This window comes from Rhipicephalus microplus, chromosome 4 (assembly GCF_043290135.1).
Source record: "Rhipicephalus microplus isolate Deutch F79 chromosome 4, USDA_Rmic, whole genome shotgun sequence".
Lineage (NCBI taxonomy): Eukaryota > Metazoa > Arthropoda > Arachnida > Ixodida > Ixodidae > Rhipicephalus > Rhipicephalus microplus.
In genome coordinates this window covers 44,301,105-44,321,498 of record NC_134703.1, presented here as the reverse complement: position 1 = coordinate 44,321,498, position 20,394 = coordinate 44,301,105, and the positions used below count along the sequence as shown (strand labels likewise).

Below are 20,394 nucleotides of genomic sequence, written 5' to 3'. Positions count from 1 at the left end.
ACACGATTACGTAGTCGTGTACTCCCTTTAAATCTATATTCACACAGGGCTGGTCTTGGAATATCTTCCCTATGCAGCTTTTGTACAGATCTGGAATCAATAGATCCTTATTTTTTGTCCTGTCGCCGTTACAGTCTATTAAGAAAACGTCTCCTTGTCATCCCATGAGACTCGTTGAAAGGCTATTAAAACTAGAAAAGCGTACAACACTGGTTGGACGATAAAAAATATTTTCTAATTAAGTGTAATTGTGTGTCTACTTCCTTCGACGTATACCTATACAGCTGCACTACCACAATTCCTCCTTCTTTTCTTCGCGCATTTCTTTAGATACTTTTTGATTCCTCTATTATAATGTTGAGAACGATGCTCCCCCCCCCCCCTTTTTTTTAAGAATCTCAGGAATTTCACAGCTATGAACCACGATGCCTTCGCCATTTCGCTCAGTCGCTGCCGTTATACCACAAGGCAATCTTCTGCAAGGATTTACCACTTCCAGTCTGAAGAAAAGAACCAGAATGCCTACCTCATCCAAGGTTATGATGTGTTGATCAGTGAAGCCAGCCAGAGAGCCGCTTCAACTGCAATCTACTCCGGTGCCAGAAGTTGAGCCGTGAAACGCAAAAGCAAAAGTAAATTAAAAGCAAGATAAAATAAAAATAATAAATTTTGCCGATCGTATGGGAGCAAGAACTCTTACGCTATGAAAATACGATATGTACAAAAATTACGATGTCATCTCTTTTTTGCTAACGAATCCTTAATAAATTTTCGCTCATGTCCTCCTGCCATAATAATTTATTCCTTTATTTGATGGATACGCAGCGCGGCTTATATAGCACTATAAAATGAGGATTCACTAAGAATAACTCATTTGTTATTGACATTAGAGCTGAAAAAGAGGGCATGTGATCCACACTGTTATTGATCCTTGAGTGGGTATTCCAGGAGCATCACCATCACCATCTTCATGTGAGAGCGTGAGCGAATCTCGAGCCGAGCTCGCACCTCGCGAGCGGTCACCTAAGGCAGCGACGCCATCAGCTTCTGCGTAAGTATTTCTCGTTTTTTCGGCATCAACGCACGATACTTTCAAGCTTGTTTTAATATCCTGATTCATTCGTGTTTCACCCGTAGAGACTGTAAGGAGAGTTCGGCGCAAGCTGCCTGGCAGTGTCTGAGAAATTTCGCGATAGCTTGAGATTCTTCTCTTAAAATTGCGCTTGGGGCGCCACTAGTCTAGAGCTTACGCGGCCACCAGCGATTACGTTGGACTGTTCGATAGCGCATGTACAAAGGCCAACGCGCTGTACCGCTGTGTAGATTACTCGACTGCCGGTGGCTTTCACGCTGCTATCAGTTCGCCGGGTAAATCGCTTTCACTTGACCTTTTACTTTCCCCACAGAACCCTTTCCCGGCACAGGTGCACCAAAATAAAGGGTGTGTCTATTTTCCCGGCAACCGGGATAATTGTTCAAAATAATTTCTCCTGGCAGTCGCCTCCCATTAGCTCTCATAGTTCACGTGACTTACTGCCGGGCGAAATTTTTTTGTATTTTTCTCCCGGCAACCAAGAGAACTTGACCTAACCTAACGCACGCTAGGCCACATCGGTCCAGTCTGTCCCGCAGCTGCCAGTTCTTCCTCTTCTCCCCCCACTCCCGGCAGTTCGTCACGTGACATATGAGAAGCAATTGGAGCCGACTGCCGGGTGAAACTTTTATGAACAATTATCCCGGTTACCGGGAGAATAGACACTGCGTTTTAGGGTAGAATGCCCCGACCACTTGCTTCGTTAATACATCGGCCATGTGACATTATCTACTATAGTGCGAAAACTATGGTTGGCCTAGTCTTAGGATGTACGAAGTTTAGAGGAGCTGGTTGTTGGGTTAATTTGCAGAACATTTCAAAAAAATTAATAATTTGAGCATGAACACATGACACATTCACGCACACACGCCCAGGAATCGTACTTCAAGATTTGTGCGTGTTTAATGCCTGGTTGTTGGTGTGTGCGTGAATATGTCGTGTGTTTGCGCTCAAAATAATTGTTTATTGGCTTTTAGAGTAATATGCCGAGAGCAAGCGTATCTTGCCAGGCCGCTTAACCCCCATGCCTGAAACATTTGCCTTATTATTTGCAAGTGCACTTGTCCAATAATAGATGCCTCTGCGCATTATGTCCATGCAATATAGGTCTCTCTTTCGTTGCCCCAGACAGAGTATAGAAATGTTCGCATCACTGCGCCAGCTTGTACACTTGAGTTGAGCACGGCCGGTGGACTGATTTTGACGTTTCGGGTCGATAACAACGTTACGTGGTAATCTGGCGGAGAACGGCGAACAGTTAAACGTGCGTAACCGTGAAGCCAAGAAAAACGAGGCTGCGATCGGAAGAAGACTTGTCTTAATGCGTGCTTAACATGCATCAACTGTTTCGCCGCAGAATGTTTAAATGTTTCGATCAGCGCATGAGCTTTCCGCTTAGCTTTGATTCCAACAGCTTCACTAAGCCTGTCATGTTTGTTTGTTTTTAATTGTTTTAGCGCTGAGGGGTGCCTCACGCAACGCTTCGGTCAGCGCCGACGTGCTTGCTGCGAAGTCACAGCTGCTTCCGGTACGTGTGATCTCGTGCACTTCAAGTCAATATACTCATATACTGATCTGCGCCGTGCATTTTCGTTCGTCTGGTAACGTACTGGTGTATGTGTAAGCTTCTTTACATTCAGCGCAAAGGCCAGATGTCCAGTTTTCTTACCCGACTAAATTTTTATAGTCGTCGTTCTATAGCGTCCAACGCAAAAAGGTAGTCAGTTTTTTTTTTAATAACAGCAAGTTTAGTTCAGCTTCCCCGAACAAATCACCGCTTCCAGGTTGAAGGTACCGCCATACCACATTTGTTAATTTTCATTGTTGACCTCCACGCATAATCAAAAATGCCTTTGATTGCATTGCTGGTAGCTTGCAACTTGTAACTATTTTCATCGACTATATGCAGCAGCAGCACCGAAGCCAGGGCACCCCAAATTGTCAAGCAACACCAGATCGCTGAGAAAGTGCGAATACTGGTGAGTGGTATTTGAATCCTAGTTAACAAATATATTATTCTTATTAGTGAATGAAATATATAGTTCATATTAAGCTGCGAAATAATAGGTTATTTTATTAGTGCCTCAGGGAACAATTTACAAGAACATTGTCCTCATAAGTGACCCCTTTGGACCGAGTCATGTGCCAAAACACATCATGGGACTTCATAAATGATGGCATTAGTTTGCAGAATTGATCACTGAATTACCCAGTGCTGTGGCAGTGAAGTGGAATATGAAATCAGACATTTTTAAACAAAAGTTGCTTGCAAGAAAGCTGATTTCCTCTCCCATTTGACCCTAAAAAACCTAAAAAAATCTAATTACACTTTCGCATGTCCTCCTAAACATTTTATCGTCAATGTTCAGAAGCATACTTATTCAGAAGCATACTAGTTCAGAAGCATACATATTCAGAGTGGAGCCACTAGATTTTTCTTCCTTCATTCATTTGATTTTTTTACAGCGTACTTTATCGTATTCTACATTTAACTGTGTAGAGCGCATTGTGAATGTGAACCACTGCATCATTTAACTTTCTTGTTTTCAGGTCGTGATGTTCATCATAAAGTGTATCATCGTAGCCGGTAAGTGCACGTTTATCTTTGGCATTGGCACACATCATCGTATGATTCGGTCAATGAGCAGGCAGATAAACAGGCTAACTGATTGTTTGACGGATCAATTGATTTATTGATCAATTGATTGATTAATTGACTGATTGGTTGATTGATTAATTGAATAATTGATTGATTGATTGATTGATTGATTGATTGATTGATTGATTGATTGATTGATTGATTGATTGATTGATTGATTGAATAGCCACCCTTTTAGTGGGGGCGTGTATTATGTAAAACAAACATTTGGACGGAATTGCTACAACACATATTGGAAGCATCGCAGCAACACGAGAACTAGATAACGCGCGATGAGACTGGTGATGGATCTCCACTTGTTAGCTGTCAGTCAGCACTCGTCCAGTTGTCTTTTATCGTCCTCGTGTTAGTGCGCTGCATTCAAGATAGACTTCTACTGTTAGTATCGATGGGTGTTCGCAAGGATGGAGACAGAGAGGCTTGGAAGCACGGTTGATTCGTACTACCGTCGAACGAACGAATACGCACCGGTACGTTCTATAACTCATTGGCCCTTTAGTGCCGAATGTCACGAATTAGCGAAGCACCGAAAAAAAAGTTTCAGTAAGAAAATTACCAAATGCGTGCCGCCGTTAATGCCAGCTGCCCAGTACTCACAGGGAACGTAGCTTTCAGCATGAAAAATCTAGCAGCATCTAGTGTAAGGTGTTCTAAGCTGGAAGCAATTCTTTTGTATGGCTGATGGCAGAGAGCACGAAGCACGTGAAAAAGCTCTCAATTCTTCGTTTCTTTCTCACCTGGATAATGTGAGTTCTATCTTCAATATTTTTGTTTATTTGGTAAGGTGTGCCACAAATATTACGTAGTTCTGAAGTGCGTTTCTTGTTCCAGGGTCCTCACTTCTGTGACATAGAGAATTCATGACATAACTATAAAAGCATGCGTAAAGTTGCATTTTAGATAACTTAACTGCAGAATCAAACAAAGGTGGCTATTAAAAGTTGAAAGTTAAGACAAACACCCTTCATCTTGTTGGGCTCTTTTATAATTCAGACAATAAAGGTTGAAAGAGACCAGGTCATTCGAATATCAAAAGACGTGCGCAATCTATAGCACACAAACACGTTTGTTCACAACGGCGTTCCACTGCAGTGCCTATAGTTACAACCTGTTCAATTTACATCTCGTGCAGTACTCGGCTCCTTCGCTACTTGTGTCTTGCCTTTTTTCCTCGACGAATTCGGTTTTGGCCGCCATGGGGTGCGGCCGAAAACGGTGGCGGCATGGTGGCAGGCGAGGTACAAGGGATCCATCCCGAAGAATGGACCCTTCGCAATTCTCCAGAAGTGGGGCATGGCTGGCTTGCCGGGAAGCGTCAGCCTCTGTACATTCGTCTTGGTGGGATACATGGCCTGGTGCATTTTCTAGGAACCCTTCCCGAGCTCTGACATGATCCGGCGCGGCCGCGCCATTCTCGGGACGGCTTCTTCGTTCACGAAAATTCCACACGCTGAGCAAAAAGAAAACTGCAGGATGACACAGTTTTGTCTTGTCTTCGTCTTAAGTAAGATGGCGCTCGATCGAGAACACGGAAGTCTAGTATGCTTTGTGGGAAATTCTCATGGGCGCTTGCCAATACCAAATATATGCGAAAAGCACGTCGACCGCGTTTTTTTATGCTAAAGTGACTGTTGTGTAGGGTACATGAAGCCACTGTGGTAGCGTAACGACTGTGGAGTTGAACTGTTAAATCGGAGGGTTTGGGTTCGGTTCCATGCCGCCACAGCCTCATTTTGGTCGGTACGAATGCAAAAGTGGAGTGCCCGCATACGTAATATCCCTGTTGTAAACAAGTAGATGTACCAAAGTACATAAATCGGATCCAGATTTCAAGTGAATCTCACTTGGTCTTGGCACATGTGTCAAACTGCGGCGATAAGTGAATGAAGATTACTTGGCGCAGCCGATGTAGTTAAAAGTTTGGCTCAAGGCGTCCACGTTATGCCTTTTTTTGCAACTAAACTCCGTAGTGGAGTACTATGGAAATTTAGACCACCTGGGGTTCTTAACGTTACCCTTAACGTAAGCATACAGACGTCAAACATTTTCGCCTACATCGGAAACTCATCCGCCGCGGCCGGGATTCGGTCCAGCGACGTGCGGTTTAGCAGCCGAGTGCCTTATGCCTCTAGACCACCGTGGTGGGTCCTTCTTGCAAATAAATTGAAACAATACATTGTAGTGAATAAAAGCGTCATGTGTCAATAAACCTCGCCACAACAACACTCTTTTCTGTCAATGATATTCTAATAAAAAAGTAGACATTGTTGCTCCAAAATAGGAATTAGCAATATGCACTTTTAGTTGGGCGTACGTAACGAGCCCACGTATGCAGCACTGCCACGGGAAAGAACTGCGCATGTGCAGTACGCAACGCATCGATTCCAGAGATGCGCGTAGGCCCGAAACAACACCGCGTACGTAACGCAACTCTCACTGCGTAACGTTCTCTGGAAACCTCGAAGAAACCAGAACTAGAGCATATGGTGGCAGCAGGGGCGTTCGAAGCAGACAGCAACAGTGGACCTGTTGCAAGGCATCTGTATTTCTCAATGAAAGGTGATGTTTTCATGCCAGACAAGGTAAATTAAAGCATGCAGCGCATTTCGGCATCCTGACGATTCAGAAGAAATGGCCTGGCGTCTCACGAAAAGCCTCCAGACTCGCCTTCGGTAGGTTGTGTGCGAGAACGCGTCTTTTTCTGCCAAGCCTCTCGGCAAGTCAAGCCGCAAATGAAACGGCTGCTTGGTACGTACTTTTAGGGGCGAAGCTCCTTTTAGCGGCACCCATTTGTCCTTCGTAGTCATAGTAGTAGTCATAGTGTGTAACCAATCTTACATGTTGACCTTCAAGGCGGTGCCGGTGAGAGATGTTTTATGTGCGTTGTTGAACAATAAAAAATTCGCAGCGTGCGTGTTACCTAAAAGCCGAATTTACCTGTCTCTCATTACCCATTAGCAGCCATTGGCATGTACACTGAGCACTATCTGACAAGAAAGGGTTGCTATGTTATACTCGCTGGGCGTAACCTCCTTGGTTTTAGAAAGGTTTAGCGAGCGTTGGGCCACAGTGCCATGAATACAGTGAACTGGTATATACCATGAACTCGAGGTGGTTAGAGGTGGGAAGTAGACCCGAAGCGCAAGCCGTAAAAAAGTGTGCTTGTGCCTCCTCCCGTCAGTCTTTGGAATGTTCGCTGGATGGCGGTGCTTCTATATGACGAATATATGATGAAAAGATGCGAGATGGTGGTACTTGGAGTGTTGAATAGGTGGACGAACAGACACACAGACAGATGCAAGGACAGATGCACGGATGGTTGCACGGACGGATGGACGCATGAACGGACGCAGGAGCGGATGCATGGACGAACGCAGGGACGAACGCACAGATGGACTTGCCGGACGCACGAACAGACGCACGCAGGGACAGGTGGATGGACGCATGGGCGGCCACACAGACGCACGCATGGACGGACGGAAGCAAGAACGAATGGACGGACGTATGCTTCGCCCCACTCTCCATCATTTACTCCGTGGATATGCTGGCATTTTTTATTCATGGCGCAACATAACATGCCTTACACGTGCTGCGAGCTTTCACTGGTTAAATGTGCTGGTAGTAATCGTGAGCCCATGAATACCTGGAACGTGACCACTTGCTGCAGGGTACGTTCAGCCTCATCCACAGCAGCGCTGGATAGAACGCTGGGGTCGATCCAGTGTGGCCGTGCCCGATCAGACGCATTGTGCAGCTAAGTTCAAAGCAACAAAGGTGAACGTGCATAATCAGTGCACCTAGGAATGATGCTAAATATCTATACAGCAAATGCCACGGCCTGACTTGTACACTCGTGGCCCTTACCCTGGCTGTCAAGATGTTTTTCGCGCAGATCACAGAGGCCACGTTATTACTGAGACCTAACATACTTCTAGCGTGGGTGGCGCTGATAAACATTCCAAACCCTTGCATCTCGAATACGACCTATCTAGTTGAGTGAAACGCATGAAGGTACGTTAAACTAAATGTGTCGTTGCACGCTCCACTTGCCGCGTACGCAACGTAATTTTCGCAGAGTACGCATCTTCCCCGTACGCCCAACTAAAACTGTCTATTAAATATTGCCGTATTTTTTTTCATTTTAGGACATTACATTAGGTCATAGCCACAAGAACGTCTGTTCTGCAGTGTCCAGTCATATAAACGAAACAAACATTGTCGTGTTCGTCTATTTCTGTCTCTTCATAGTTTTGGTTACAAATCTGTCATCATCTCCGTCAGGAAGCTTTGCTGTATGTGTGACCACTTGCTCAATAAGCTTTTTTAAGCGCGAAGCTCCTAATGCTGTGGGTCTATGCAATGCACCTCTGGGACCGGTTCATAACCATCCAGTATGACTCATTAAGCAGGTTGCGCTAGTGTGAGTCACATCCGATGGACGAATGGACAAACGGACGGACGGACGGGCGAAAAGACAGACAGGCAGACAGACAGACATATATAAACGCACGGACGGAAGCACGGACGGACGAACCCTTCGCCTCACTCATCATCATTCACTCCGTGGACATGCTGTAATTTTTTGTGTGTGTGTGGTTGTTCAATTTTTCATTTTTACACTAAATGTTCAGTGTTTCTTAGTTCCATGATGGGCTCTTCATTGCGTGATTGGTTTTCAGTGAATGATAGTCTATGCGCACGTGTTGGGGGTTCATTGCACCCCACTGTAGGGGTATTTTCTCTCGACAAGCTCGTACAATGGCGGCCTTAGGGGCTACTTGTATGTTTGCCAGTATCGTGGCAACGTGTGGGTGCGTTACTGGTTACTGTAAATCGTCCCTCTACGGCCACTGGATGAGCTCTTTCATCCAGTGGCCGTGGTCTCTCATTGCCTGTTCGTGGAGTGGGCGAGTGCTGAAAGCACTCAGTGTAATGGAAAACATACGATGCCATGGTCACGAGTGTGATCGACTTCACACAGCGTAGCTTCGTATGACAGGTCTGTCACAAACGTCTGGTATTCTCGCCCGCGCGCCTCTTCGCCCTTGCGTTGGGGAAGAAAACTTACGGCAACATATCAACGGCACCGCCTCGTCTTCCCCACACCTGCAGCGAAGAGAGCTCGTATGCGTTCGCGGAAAATGACCTCAAGGGAGACGCGTACGGTACTAGTTTTGTTGCACATTGCCTCTCTCACTTTACGGCCGTAATCATCAGTGAGAAACTTCAGTTCCCGTCAAACTTTTCTCTCGCACAGCGTAATGTGAGCGAGCGAGAGCAGACACCACAAACCACGGAGTCAACATAATTCTGTATATTAACTCTCTGTTACAAACACGCACCTCGAATGTGGCGCCACCACGCAAGATGAACGCCAACTGAGGAGCGTCGAGGGTAGCTTCGTAGGTCGCGAGGGAGCATCGCAGTTGCGGTCAGTACCTGGCTTTGTGGAAGTTCAAGAGCGAGTGTAACGAAAGGGGGTTATTTGCATAGCAAGCTCGCCTACCGGAACAACTTGGCTCTGTCTTTAACGTGAGGGCCTATAAGAATTGTTGCTTGCAAACTTGAAAATATATTGTTACGCTGAAGGCACACAAGAAAACAAGGCGTATTTGCCATATATTTACACAGAACCAAAGCGTAAGCCAAAATAGAGAAGGAGAGCAGCACCACACACCAAACTAGCGTCGTCTTCCTTGGCATCTTTCTCGCTATTTCAGTGCAACATTGTCTCATAACAATATCTTGAGAATGCCAGTGACCATGGTCAATTAGTTGATTATGGTAGAGCATCGCACAGTGCATCACAAAAGGAAATCCAGCATTGCCACCCACACATAATTTCAATGAGAAAATGCGTCCGAAGCCCACCGATCTTCCACTTTATTTTTTTTCTTGTTCGTATACTATGACACCATGTGCGTCATGCATGACCGGTTTTCACAGATAGTCATTTGTAAGCGCCGACGGGCATGCCACAATTTGTTTATGAGCTTTCATCTCACAGTAAGCAGAAAGCAAGCCACTTGAAACCATATGTTGTAGTCGAAATAAACTTAACTGCTGAGTTCATGCGTGCTGTCATGATGCGTTCGTACATAGATGCCACGTGTCACAACCCAGAAGTCACAGGTTATGTCCCTGGCTTATCATGATTACCGATGAGGATATTTCATGTATTTCGTGCTCTATATAGGTATCCGATATGATGCGTGACGTCGTCAATGAACAGGCAAAGTTCTTTGCAGTAACACATCTAAGTGCATTAATTTGTGCTGACTTCAACAACAACCAAACAGCTGTTCTTTTTCTAATGATCTAATTTGTTGATTTGGTCAAAATTATCCTTCACCAATTTCACTGTGGCTATTACTAGTAAAAAGCAAATTTTTACTTTGAGAGTGATTCTACGTATTAGAAGAACGTAAAAGCTCCAAAAACCCCATCTAGATAGCTTTCGCTGGAAAAGCTTGTATTAAGACATTGCTTTTAGAATTTTTTATAAAGCTGTATTCATTTACAGCGTTTTTCTCAGACCATATACAATTTTTATAAAAATTCTATATAATGGGAGATATCGTCGCCGCGTTATGTCCAAACGGAACTTTACGTGCCGTACTACAAACAAAAAAAAGCGCATCGCAGCAGAATTCGGTCAAGAGGTATGGTGCGGCAGGTAACCTCAAATACACACGTGAACCACTTTTTTTTTTTTTTGCACGAACACTAAATAGGCTAAAAGAACTTGTTCGCTTGCCTACGGGGAGAACCGCCACAGTGTCCTCCCTCCAGTTTCACACAGTAAGCTGGAATGAAAATGAAAAGATCAGATTTCTTGGGTACTACGTGAAGGAATCACACATGCACGAAGCGTCACATGTAATGAATAAACGGTGTACTTGCGTATATTGACACGTACATTATCCAAATGGTTAATTTACTAATGTAATTCACCATCCATTGCCCTTCAGTACTTCAATAAGCCGCTTCCAAGTGTACAGGGCAACCGGACTTATCGTAATTTAAAGATTATTGTGGGGCGAATTACTTCTTTATCGTCTTAGGCTAAGTGGTTGTTCTCTTTCCTGTGCTGTTTTTATTTTATAATATTTTGCTATATAAGAGAACGTATAACTTGAAGGATTGCCGTTTTCCGCTGCTGCAATGCACTGCCGCTCAAGCTCTAGGTTGCTTTGGCAGGTCTAATAGAATACTATCTTCTTGTGAAAGGAGCAATAAAGATCAGCATTATAATTATTAAGAGCAAATGATCATTCAAACTGACGTAATTTTCGCGATAATATCAATTCAAACTTCTAATAGCATAAGATTTATCCGATTCTGACTCTTAGCTTGCTGCAAAAAGTGACATGTGCCAATCGTCCCGGCATCATTGTCATCATCATCAATATCATAATCATCATCGTTCTCGAGCGCAAGCAAGCATTCACAGCAGAGAACGACGCCACCAGCCGCGGCGTATGTACACCTTGTTCTTTTCCTTTCAAGAACAATATTCACTAGTGCGATTTTCAGATCGTCGACGATACAATGTCATCATGCGCAACATTCCGTATTCAATACGCAGAGGGCAATCGAACTGGCATGGACCTCGTAAACGCTGTTGGCAAAACTCTTCAGCATTTTCTCGTGTTTGCGCAGTTGGGAACCTTGATTGACAGAGGCCTTTTCTTGATACGCCTTATACGTTATATGCCATTATACAGAAGCTTCACATGTGGAGAAGAGAGGTGCACACGCACTGGCCGGCTTAAACGCCTCTGTGTGGCCCGATCGGTGGAATCTGCTTTGAGCTCATACTGACCGACATGTGGGGTTTAACGTTCCAAAACCACCATATGATTGTGAGAGACACCGAATTGGAGGGCTCCGGAAATTTCGACCACCTGGGGTTCTTTAACGTGCGCCCAAATCAGAGCACACGGGCCTACAACATTTCCGCCTCCATCGGAAATGCAGCCGCCGCTGCCGGGGTTCGATCCCGCGACCTGCGGGTCAGCAGCCGAGTACCTTAGCCACTAGACCACCGCGGCGGGGCTTGCGCTTATACCAAACAGGAGCGCACCTGTGTCAGTGAGGTTGTTGTTTGACTTTCACTTCAACTAGGCTGTGGTGTGTGAGAAACGTCAGTAGCGGATGTCCAGGTGTCATTGGTATTGCAGATATATTTAGAATGTTCCGGGCCGGCTCGTGCTTAGAGTGACTGAACTTGTCTTTCAGTGTACCCTAGACACCGTGGTGACTTAGCAGCTAGGGTCTTATGCTGTTCGAATTGTAGGGCGCGCGTTTGATTGCCGGCGAAACGTAAGCACTCCTAACCACATAAGTGGACGTAAAAGAACGCCTGCTGGTGAAAAAGAAACTGAGGTCCCACCCGGTGATATGCCTCGTAATCATGTAGTGGTCCAGGTGCGTAATATCTTAGATAAAAAAGTTTTGTATAGTACTTTATTTTTACATTTGCTCAATAATTTCCGTGTATTTCGCCCCTATCTGGTAGCCGACCAAACACGATTCAATGATCGCTGGCATTTTGCCGGAGCAGTTTTCTCCGATTGTTTTTCATACATTTCTAGTTATGCCCATGGGCCTATACAATGAGTTTAAACAACGTTGTGCGGGCTAATGAAGTCATGGAAGGTGGACCGTGAGATAGGATATGGCACGTATTGACTTCGTTAAAAAAATAGTGGAGGAAAACGCAAGCAATTCTGCGCCCATTACCGCGAAGTCAACAAACTCAAGACTGCTGTCGAACGGAAAGTTCATCACGTGTATTTATTTGTGCATCATCTTTTTCACTGCATGACGATCAATCAAAGTGATCCAGATGCGTGAAGATACACGCAACGCAAAGGCATCATGAGGAGCTTGTTTACCCGACTAAATTTCACCAGAGACGAGACACTATACTGACCGGAGCTTTATCGAATAGTCAACAGCTTGGATGTAGAAGCCACTGCCATATTACATTTGTTCATTTCAGTGGCGTCCGGCCATGCTTACAGAGACTACTGATTTATTCCAGTTCACTATATCATTCAATCGAGTTCTGGAAATTTTCGATCTCCTACTAACAGCGCCAACGTCGACAGCCAGCAATACAAGCCCGCTTCGAAATCACCCTTGCTGGTGAGTGACCATTCAATAATATTAGGATAATTTATTAATTTATAGTAAGTAATTAAGTACTGACAAAGATGTATATACCGGGTGTTCAAAATTAAGCTTTATGATTTTTTTAAAATTAGGCGCTCGAAGGCACGTGAGAACCACTTGTGCAAATAAGTTAAGCGGCCAGGGGGACAGAAAGTTAGATGATAATTATCGCTGTCAGCAGCCCAATTAACTAAAATTTAATAATTAACTTTTTACTGGCTGCGGTAAGTTGGCATGTTTATATTGAAAAAATGTAGGCAGTGGTGTTTGTACACAGTTTCAGTTGGAAGATTTTTTCTAGCACGCCTGTGTTCCGAGATATCCGGCTCCAAAGTTTAATTGTCTTTCGCACGATTACGCATGCAAGAGGGTGAGGGTCCGCGCAAAGCTCCTCCCTAAAGTGACGCATCTGTTGCGTGTGGTGTTTAGTGTGTGAAGAGGGTGGAAGCGTAGGCATAGGTGATAGCAATTACCCTTGCCCTCTTCGGCCGGCGAAATCAAAATGTGACAGCGCGGTGCGCCATGAGCCTTACGCATGATCCTGATGAACGCGATAACAGGAGACCATTTTTCGCGACGTTTTTTCGTGACTTTAGATCACACTGAGACATCTTCTTGTGAACGCGTTAGCAGGACCGTCCTGCACTAGGGTGCCTCCGGTTAGAGCACAGCGTCTCTGCATTGAAGGTCTACCAAGGAAATCCACGTGGAGTCCTTTCGAGCTAATATGGCTGCTTCTGGCGTGAGGTATTCTACCAAAGTAAAAGTAGACGTGGTGCTTGCAATGGCTGAAATGAATGGCAACGCTTCGTTAGCAATGGAGCTTTACGCGTCTCGCCACCCACACCGTCCCCTTCCAACAAGGCCCACTTTCACAAACCTGTTTCGACGCTTCTGCACAACAGGCTCTGTCCACCTTCCGAGACGGACCAGGAAGGCAATCGTCGATGAAGACTTTGAAATCGACGTTGTCGCGTGCGTAACCTCGATGCCAGAGCTCAGCATCCGACAGATTGCCGATCAGTGCGGTCGCAGCATCGGAACAGTCACAAATGTTTTAAGAAAGCACAAGTTCCATCCATATCACGTTTACCTTCATCAGGACCTAAATGAGGCGGACTTTGAAAGGCGAGTTGACTTCTGCAATTGGGGCCTCATCAAAACTGATCAAGAAAATGACTTTTTGCACAGAATAATTTGGACTGATGAAGCTCGGTTTTGCCGAAATGGAAGTGTTAATCTTCACAACGCCCATTATTGGGCACAAGAAACCCCACACTGGCTGAGGCAGCACAAGCATCAAGTTCGCTGGAGTGTGAATGTGTGGTGCGGCATACTCGGGGACAGGATCATCGGACCTCACTTTTTTGAGGACAACTTGAACGGAAAGATGTACACAGAAGAAATATTAGGTGTTGTCATTGATGATCTTGTCTGCAGTCTTTCCCTGAATGACCTGCGCCAAGTATGGTTTCAGCACGATGGAGCACCACCACATTTTTCTACCAGGGCGAAGAACTGGTTGGACAGACGTTTTCCACAACAGTGGATTGGGCGCGCAGGAGCGATGTTTTGGCCACCAAGATCACCTGACCTTTCTCCGCTCGACTTTTTCCTTTGGGGCTACGTTAAAGATCGAGTTTACGTAACAGAGCCCAGCGATGTTAATGACATGAAGGACAGGATAACATCTGCCTGTGCGAGTATTCCTGCAGAAGTACTGCGCCGAGTCATCGAGTCGACGCGACAGCGGTTCATGCTTTGCGTTGCTGCCGAAGGCAGGCATTTTGAACACTTTTTGGGGCATTGACGTCTTGAGAGGTGAAGAGTTTCGATGAGATTTGTGCATGACCGAAATATGCTTATGTAGCAGCAGGAAATATGCGTTAGCAAGGATAAAACTGTTTCAGTTATTATTGGTGGAGTTGTTGCTCTTGTTTCAATAAAAGTTACAGTACTCGGACATCAGCAGTCACGCTATTCGCGTAGCCCAGGCAACGACCACGCATGCTTCTCTAGTGATTATTACGCACGCGCACTGGCATCCAGATTCTCCGCTCGCACCATTATCTCGGCATGGTATCTGCCACTATCGTTAGAGGCTCTGCAGTTGCGTGTTACGACACTGGTTGCAAGCGTTCTTCGATTTTTGATTTCACCGGCCGAAGAGGGCAAGGGTAATTGCTATCACCTATGCCTACGCTTCCACCCTCTTCACACACTAAACACCACACGCAACAGATGCGTCACTTTAGGGAGGAGCTTTGCGCGGACCCTCACCCTCTTGCATGCGTAATCGTGCGAAAGACAATTAAACTTTGGAGCCGGATATCTCGGAACACAGGCGTGCTAGAAAAAATCTTCCAACTGAAACTGTGTACAAACACCACTGCCTACATTTTTTCAATATAAACATGCCAACTTACCGCAGCCAGTAAAAAGTTAATTATTAAATTTTAGTTAATTGGGCTGCTGACAGCGATAATTATCATCTAACTTTCTGTCCCCCTGGCCGCTTAACTTATTTGCACAAGTGGTTCTCACGTGCCTTCGAGCGCCTAATTTTAAAAAAATCATAAAGCTTAATTTTGAACACCCGGTATAGTTGTCGTCCAAGTCCTTTTGAACTGCATTATGGTCGATACCAACACGCGTCGCATCAGGTTACAAATGTAGTCATTCTCTAGCAAATATCATCAATTTGGTTGCGTTGTCCTCGTCCATGTATCTAATACAGCTTTAGAGCAACCATGATTTGAGCTACTGAGTTGCTCAAATTTAATTATTTTATTTATTTATTTTGGTGCGTTACGAATCAAATTGCGGTTTGCCCCTAATGTGCGCTTTGTGCACAAGCGCTGCATTGCGTTACACTTTTTTTTTTCAGGTCACGATGTTCCTGTTCAAATGCATCATCTCTGCCGGTAAGTAATACTTCGTACTTGATCAGATGCAGACACCCCGGCGCACGAATTAGTGAATGAACAGGCTGATAAAAGCGTCATTGATTATTTGAGTGACTGACTAGTAGAAAAGCCAGCCTTCGAGTGATGGGCTTTTAATTGTTGCTATTACTGACCGTCGTTTTTGAGGCTGTGCACAGTGATGTGTAGAAGCATGGCTGATTATAGCTCCAACTGTAGTAACGATTACGGAGATATATGGTTTATAACCTTTGAGAGAGAGTTCGTGTATTCTGCATAATCTGCCTGGGTATAAGGTGCGCACTGTGGGTCGATGGTACATTGGTGTGAAGAACGAGGTTATTCATAGATTTAAAAAAATCGGAAGATTCCACGTACCTTGGAAATCGATGTTACGCGAAGCATGTGGAGGGAAGGTTACCGCGTTGCAATTTTGTCAACAGATGAACAACAAGCAAGAAACCTTAAGTGATACCCACGCAAAAAGAAGTGCGCATTATTAAACACACACAAGCGCTTCATTTGTAACTACATCCCTATTCCTAAGCTAGAGTTATGATCTGCTGAATGAACTTCTCGCGCAGTGATTGGCTACTTCGGTACGCTACTCGTACCATGGATGCTCGACACCGTCGGTTTCAGCAGGACTGGGGTGCGGCCGAAAACAGTGGCGGCGTGGTGCAAGGGGAGGTACAAGGGATTCCTTCCGAAAAACGGCCTCTTCGCGACTCTCCAGAAGTGGGGCATGGCTGGCCTACCGAAAATCGTACAGTTCGGCTGTTTCTGCCTGGCGGGCCACTTTGCTTGGCGCATCATCTAGAGGCCCTTCCCAGGCACTGACGTTACTGGGCACTGCCGTTCCGTTCTCAGAAGTGCACCGCGTTTCCCGGCTTTACCATCCACGTAAATTAACCTCTACGACAAAAAAAAAGAAAAACAAGTTGACCGTCATGTTACCCTCTTTTCGTTCACAGAGAAGGCAGCACTCAGTCAAAATTGGTGATTAAAAAACTTGCAAGGCATCCGCCCTCAGTTGACTCGAAAACGAAGGCAATCTATTTTTACTTCTAGCTCCCACACCCACCTGCGAACGCTTTCTGCAACTAACATGGTTTCACAATGCCGCCAGAATAGGATACATTGTCAACGTTCTGTACCCCACCCCCTTGTTCTTGCACTGCCTCCGAGGTCGGCCCCCTTTTGACCAAGAAATGATAGCATGTTATAACGCCACGTGAAATTACGTCAGAGACGTCGAGATGATGTCATGGCAACGTCACAATTTTCACCAATATGGGATGTTATCACGTCAGATGGTGACAAGTGATTATTTTTTAGGGGTCAACAATAGTGACATCATAAAAGCCACTGACAACTCGTAGAGGTTACCGTGTACAGAATGACATTATGTTGATTCTCACGAAACTCCTTCGTAGTTTTATGTTGTAGTAGTCACTTTTAGTTAGCTTCAAGAATTTTTCACTAGATTACGTTGTGTGTATCTCCCTAGAGATATTATTACTAGATGGCGTTAGACGTTTTCGTGTAATAAGTTCACAGCATATCCACAGTGTAAACGATAATGAGTGGGGCGGGGAGTCCGTTTGTTCGCCCACCCATCCGAAGCGTGCTCTAGTGTGATAGGAGCATGCGGACGGACGGACGGACGGACGGATGGACAGACAGACAGACAGACAGACAGACAGACAGACAGACAGACAGACAGACAGACGGACGGACGGACGGACGGACGGACGGACGGACGGACGGACGGACGGACGGACGGATGGATGGATGGATGGATGGATGGATGGATGGATGGATGGATGGATGGATGGATGGATGGATGAATGGATAGATGGATGGACGGACAGACAGACAGACAGACAGACAGACAGACAGACAGACAGACAGACAGACAGACAGACAGACAGACAGACAGGCAGACGGACGGACGGATGGATGGACAGATGGACGGATCGACGGATGGTGACGCTTCACCCTACTCTACAGCATTCACTTGTGACTCAACAGCATCGCTCGTGTTGGCGCCGAGGCAAGACGCCAGCCAACATTCGCGCATGATGGAACATCTATGGTTTCAGCCTTATATCGCTGGGGCTTTACAGTGGCTCTTAGCCTTTTCGCCTTCGCCGAGAATACGTCCACCGAGCACACAATTCACTCTGACAAAATTCGAAAATCGCTGCATGCTTGGTTTAGGTTCACGCTGAAGAAATTCTAGTAGGAGCGATTAAGGGAAAGGCGTATGTGTTCTATAAGAAGGGTCCCGTGAGGTAAAAAAAAAAAAGACCATCAATAAGAAAACCAACCTGCAGCTGGGCGTTCACTTCGTCAGTGTTCACTTCGTGTGGCGTTTACGTTATTGAAACTAGAAAGACCAGGCATTCACATGACTGTCGCATGAACATGGAGCAAGCGCCCAAGTGAGGCGATATAAATAAGAGGATGAATATGATTCTCTGGCGCAGCGGACGTCATGAGAAGTCAGGCTTAACGGTTGTTTTGGAACGAAATCGTAACAATAGAGATTTTTTTTCTAATTCTGTCATCGACATTTCAGTGAGCGAGCTCTACTTCAAAAGTAATGATTAGCAATAAATTTTGCTGACAGACTGACAAAGAACTCTGAAGGGACAAATAACTTCATGAAATGTTCAGGGCGAGGTCCGCGTTTATCGTTTTCGTGGCAACGTATGATTCTGGCAGGCCATGACTCTGAGGAATGAGTCTGAGTGAGTAATATTTCAGGGAGATTGAGTCCAAGTGAGCCCTGTTAAAGAAAAGTTTAGTGAGTCGTAGTTGAAGTGAGCCCTCAGAGCCGAGTATCTTGCTCGAGGGAGCAATATATTTATTGCCCTCCCCTCACCTATGAAAGGAAGGAGTGCAAAAGACTTGCCCCTCTCTCTTTTCCCTCCCGGTAGGTCCCTGTGGCGCTACCATCATTGTTTGCTTTATAATATTCACCATAGTGAGTGACTTTTCGGTTGCGAATTTCGGTTGCGCGTCACTCATCCACTGTTTCGTATAGGCGCGCGAAAGCAGGCTCCAGAAACAGACATCGTAAATGTGGCGTCACCATGCGAGATAGACGCTAACTGCAGAGAGCCAACGTCAGCTTTATTGATCGCCAGGGAGCGCCACACTATAGCGATCAGCATCTGATTCTGTTTTGCGAAAATAAAACGGCCACCCTGCGCTACACAATATGGGTGGTATAGCAATCTTCACACAATCGCACACATGGAACCTGGGACACGATCTAACAATTTAGTGCGAAACGTAGCTCTGTCTGACTTGGATCAGAACACCCAACAGGCCCTCGTGAATTGCGTGAGGATGGTGGCCTACGTCGATACAATCCCGGACTTGAGATACCTCTCATGAATCTTCCCATTGCGAACCATATAAATGTTTTATACGATAGTAAAGGTTTAATTTAATTAGTTAGTTCGCTATTAATTAGGTCAAAACTGTCATTCGCTTCTTTCACTATGGCCATCACCAGCAGCGAAAACAAAATATTTCGAGAGTGCTTTTGTGTACTAAAAGAGCCCCAAAACGCTAGAGAAGAAAAACTTTTTTAAAGGCAGAGAGGCATATAATACAAAGTTTTTTTATGAAAACATAAAGACGCCATTTATTCATACAGGGTGTTTTTTTTTTACAAAAATGCGCATTTTTGATAACGATGGTCAGGCACCATCGTGAAATCAGTACGTGAAATCTACGACTAAGCGAAAATACTTTGTCGTGCTTTATTTGAACTATTTAAATAAAAAACTGTTAATCAATACTTTTAATCATTTTAAAAGCAGTTGTTTATATGAAAAGGCTGTAGGACGTGACAATTTATGGCTAGAACGTATATTGAGCCCCGATCAAGGTAATATCGAAACTGCGTGCGCCGGGCACGTCGGAAATGCCACCGCTGCATTACCCTATGTGACGAGATTTCAAAAAAAAAGGGGGGGTGTAAAAGTGTGTGCGAATATTCGAAAATTTTGAACGACGAGTTGAACTGTGTATGTTTTTAATAGCAAATAGTTCACGAACATTTCCTACTGGGAAAAACCAGAAGTGAAGAAACATTAGAACAGAGAGGAGTCTGTTTTAGGCGACTAGATTTGATAACTGAATTAATATAATGCATGCAGCCCTATAGCTTCTAAGGGACCATCTACGCTAACTTTATTGATCATCCAATAGAGGTACTCTTGCTTAAATCTGCAGTATCGCCAATGAGAACATTTTGATAGTCTACTATCATCATCATGAGACTGCGCATGTGACAGCAGAGATTGCGGCCGCATTGGGCTACAGAAGTTTTGATTTTTGTACAAGCGCACATGACTATCATCAGACTGCAGTGTTATAATAATGTAAGTTTTCTTGCACACGAAGTATTGAACAATGCCATTTATCTGCCTTTGGTGTCAAGGCACAATGAGAAAACTGGTTTATGTGTTTCATTAAATGTTAAGTTGCGTGGGCCGCGTTACGTTAATTGTCATGCC

General features: G+C 45.0%; 1 protein-coding gene across 2 annotated transcripts; it reads left to right on the top strand.

Moving 5' to 3' along the window:
• The first annotated feature begins 955 nt into the window (after nucleotides 1–955).
• On the top strand, nucleotides 956–16,796 carry LOC142813895 (uncharacterized). Of its 2 annotated transcripts, XM_075891856.1 has the most exons (7): nucleotides 956–1,051; nucleotides 2,551–2,621; nucleotides 3,003–3,072; nucleotides 3,644–3,680; nucleotides 12,802–12,905; nucleotides 15,820–15,856; nucleotides 16,441–16,796. In XM_075891856.1, exons 4-7 carry the CDS (start codon nucleotides 3,650–3,652, stop codon nucleotides 16,674–16,676), a joined length of 408 nt encoding a protein of 135 aa, XP_075747971.1. In that variant the 5' UTR covers nucleotides 956–1,051; nucleotides 2,551–2,621; nucleotides 3,003–3,072; nucleotides 3,644–3,649; the 3' UTR covers nucleotides 16,677–16,796. The 2 variants fall into 2 exon arrangements, 1 of the variants encoding a protein (XP_075747971.1); XR_012894719.1 differs by lacking the exons at nucleotides 12,802–12,905; nucleotides 15,820–15,856; nucleotides 16,441–16,796 and adding an exon at nucleotides 4,885–5,231.
• The last annotated feature ends 3,598 nt before the right edge of the window (nucleotides 16,797–20,394 follow it).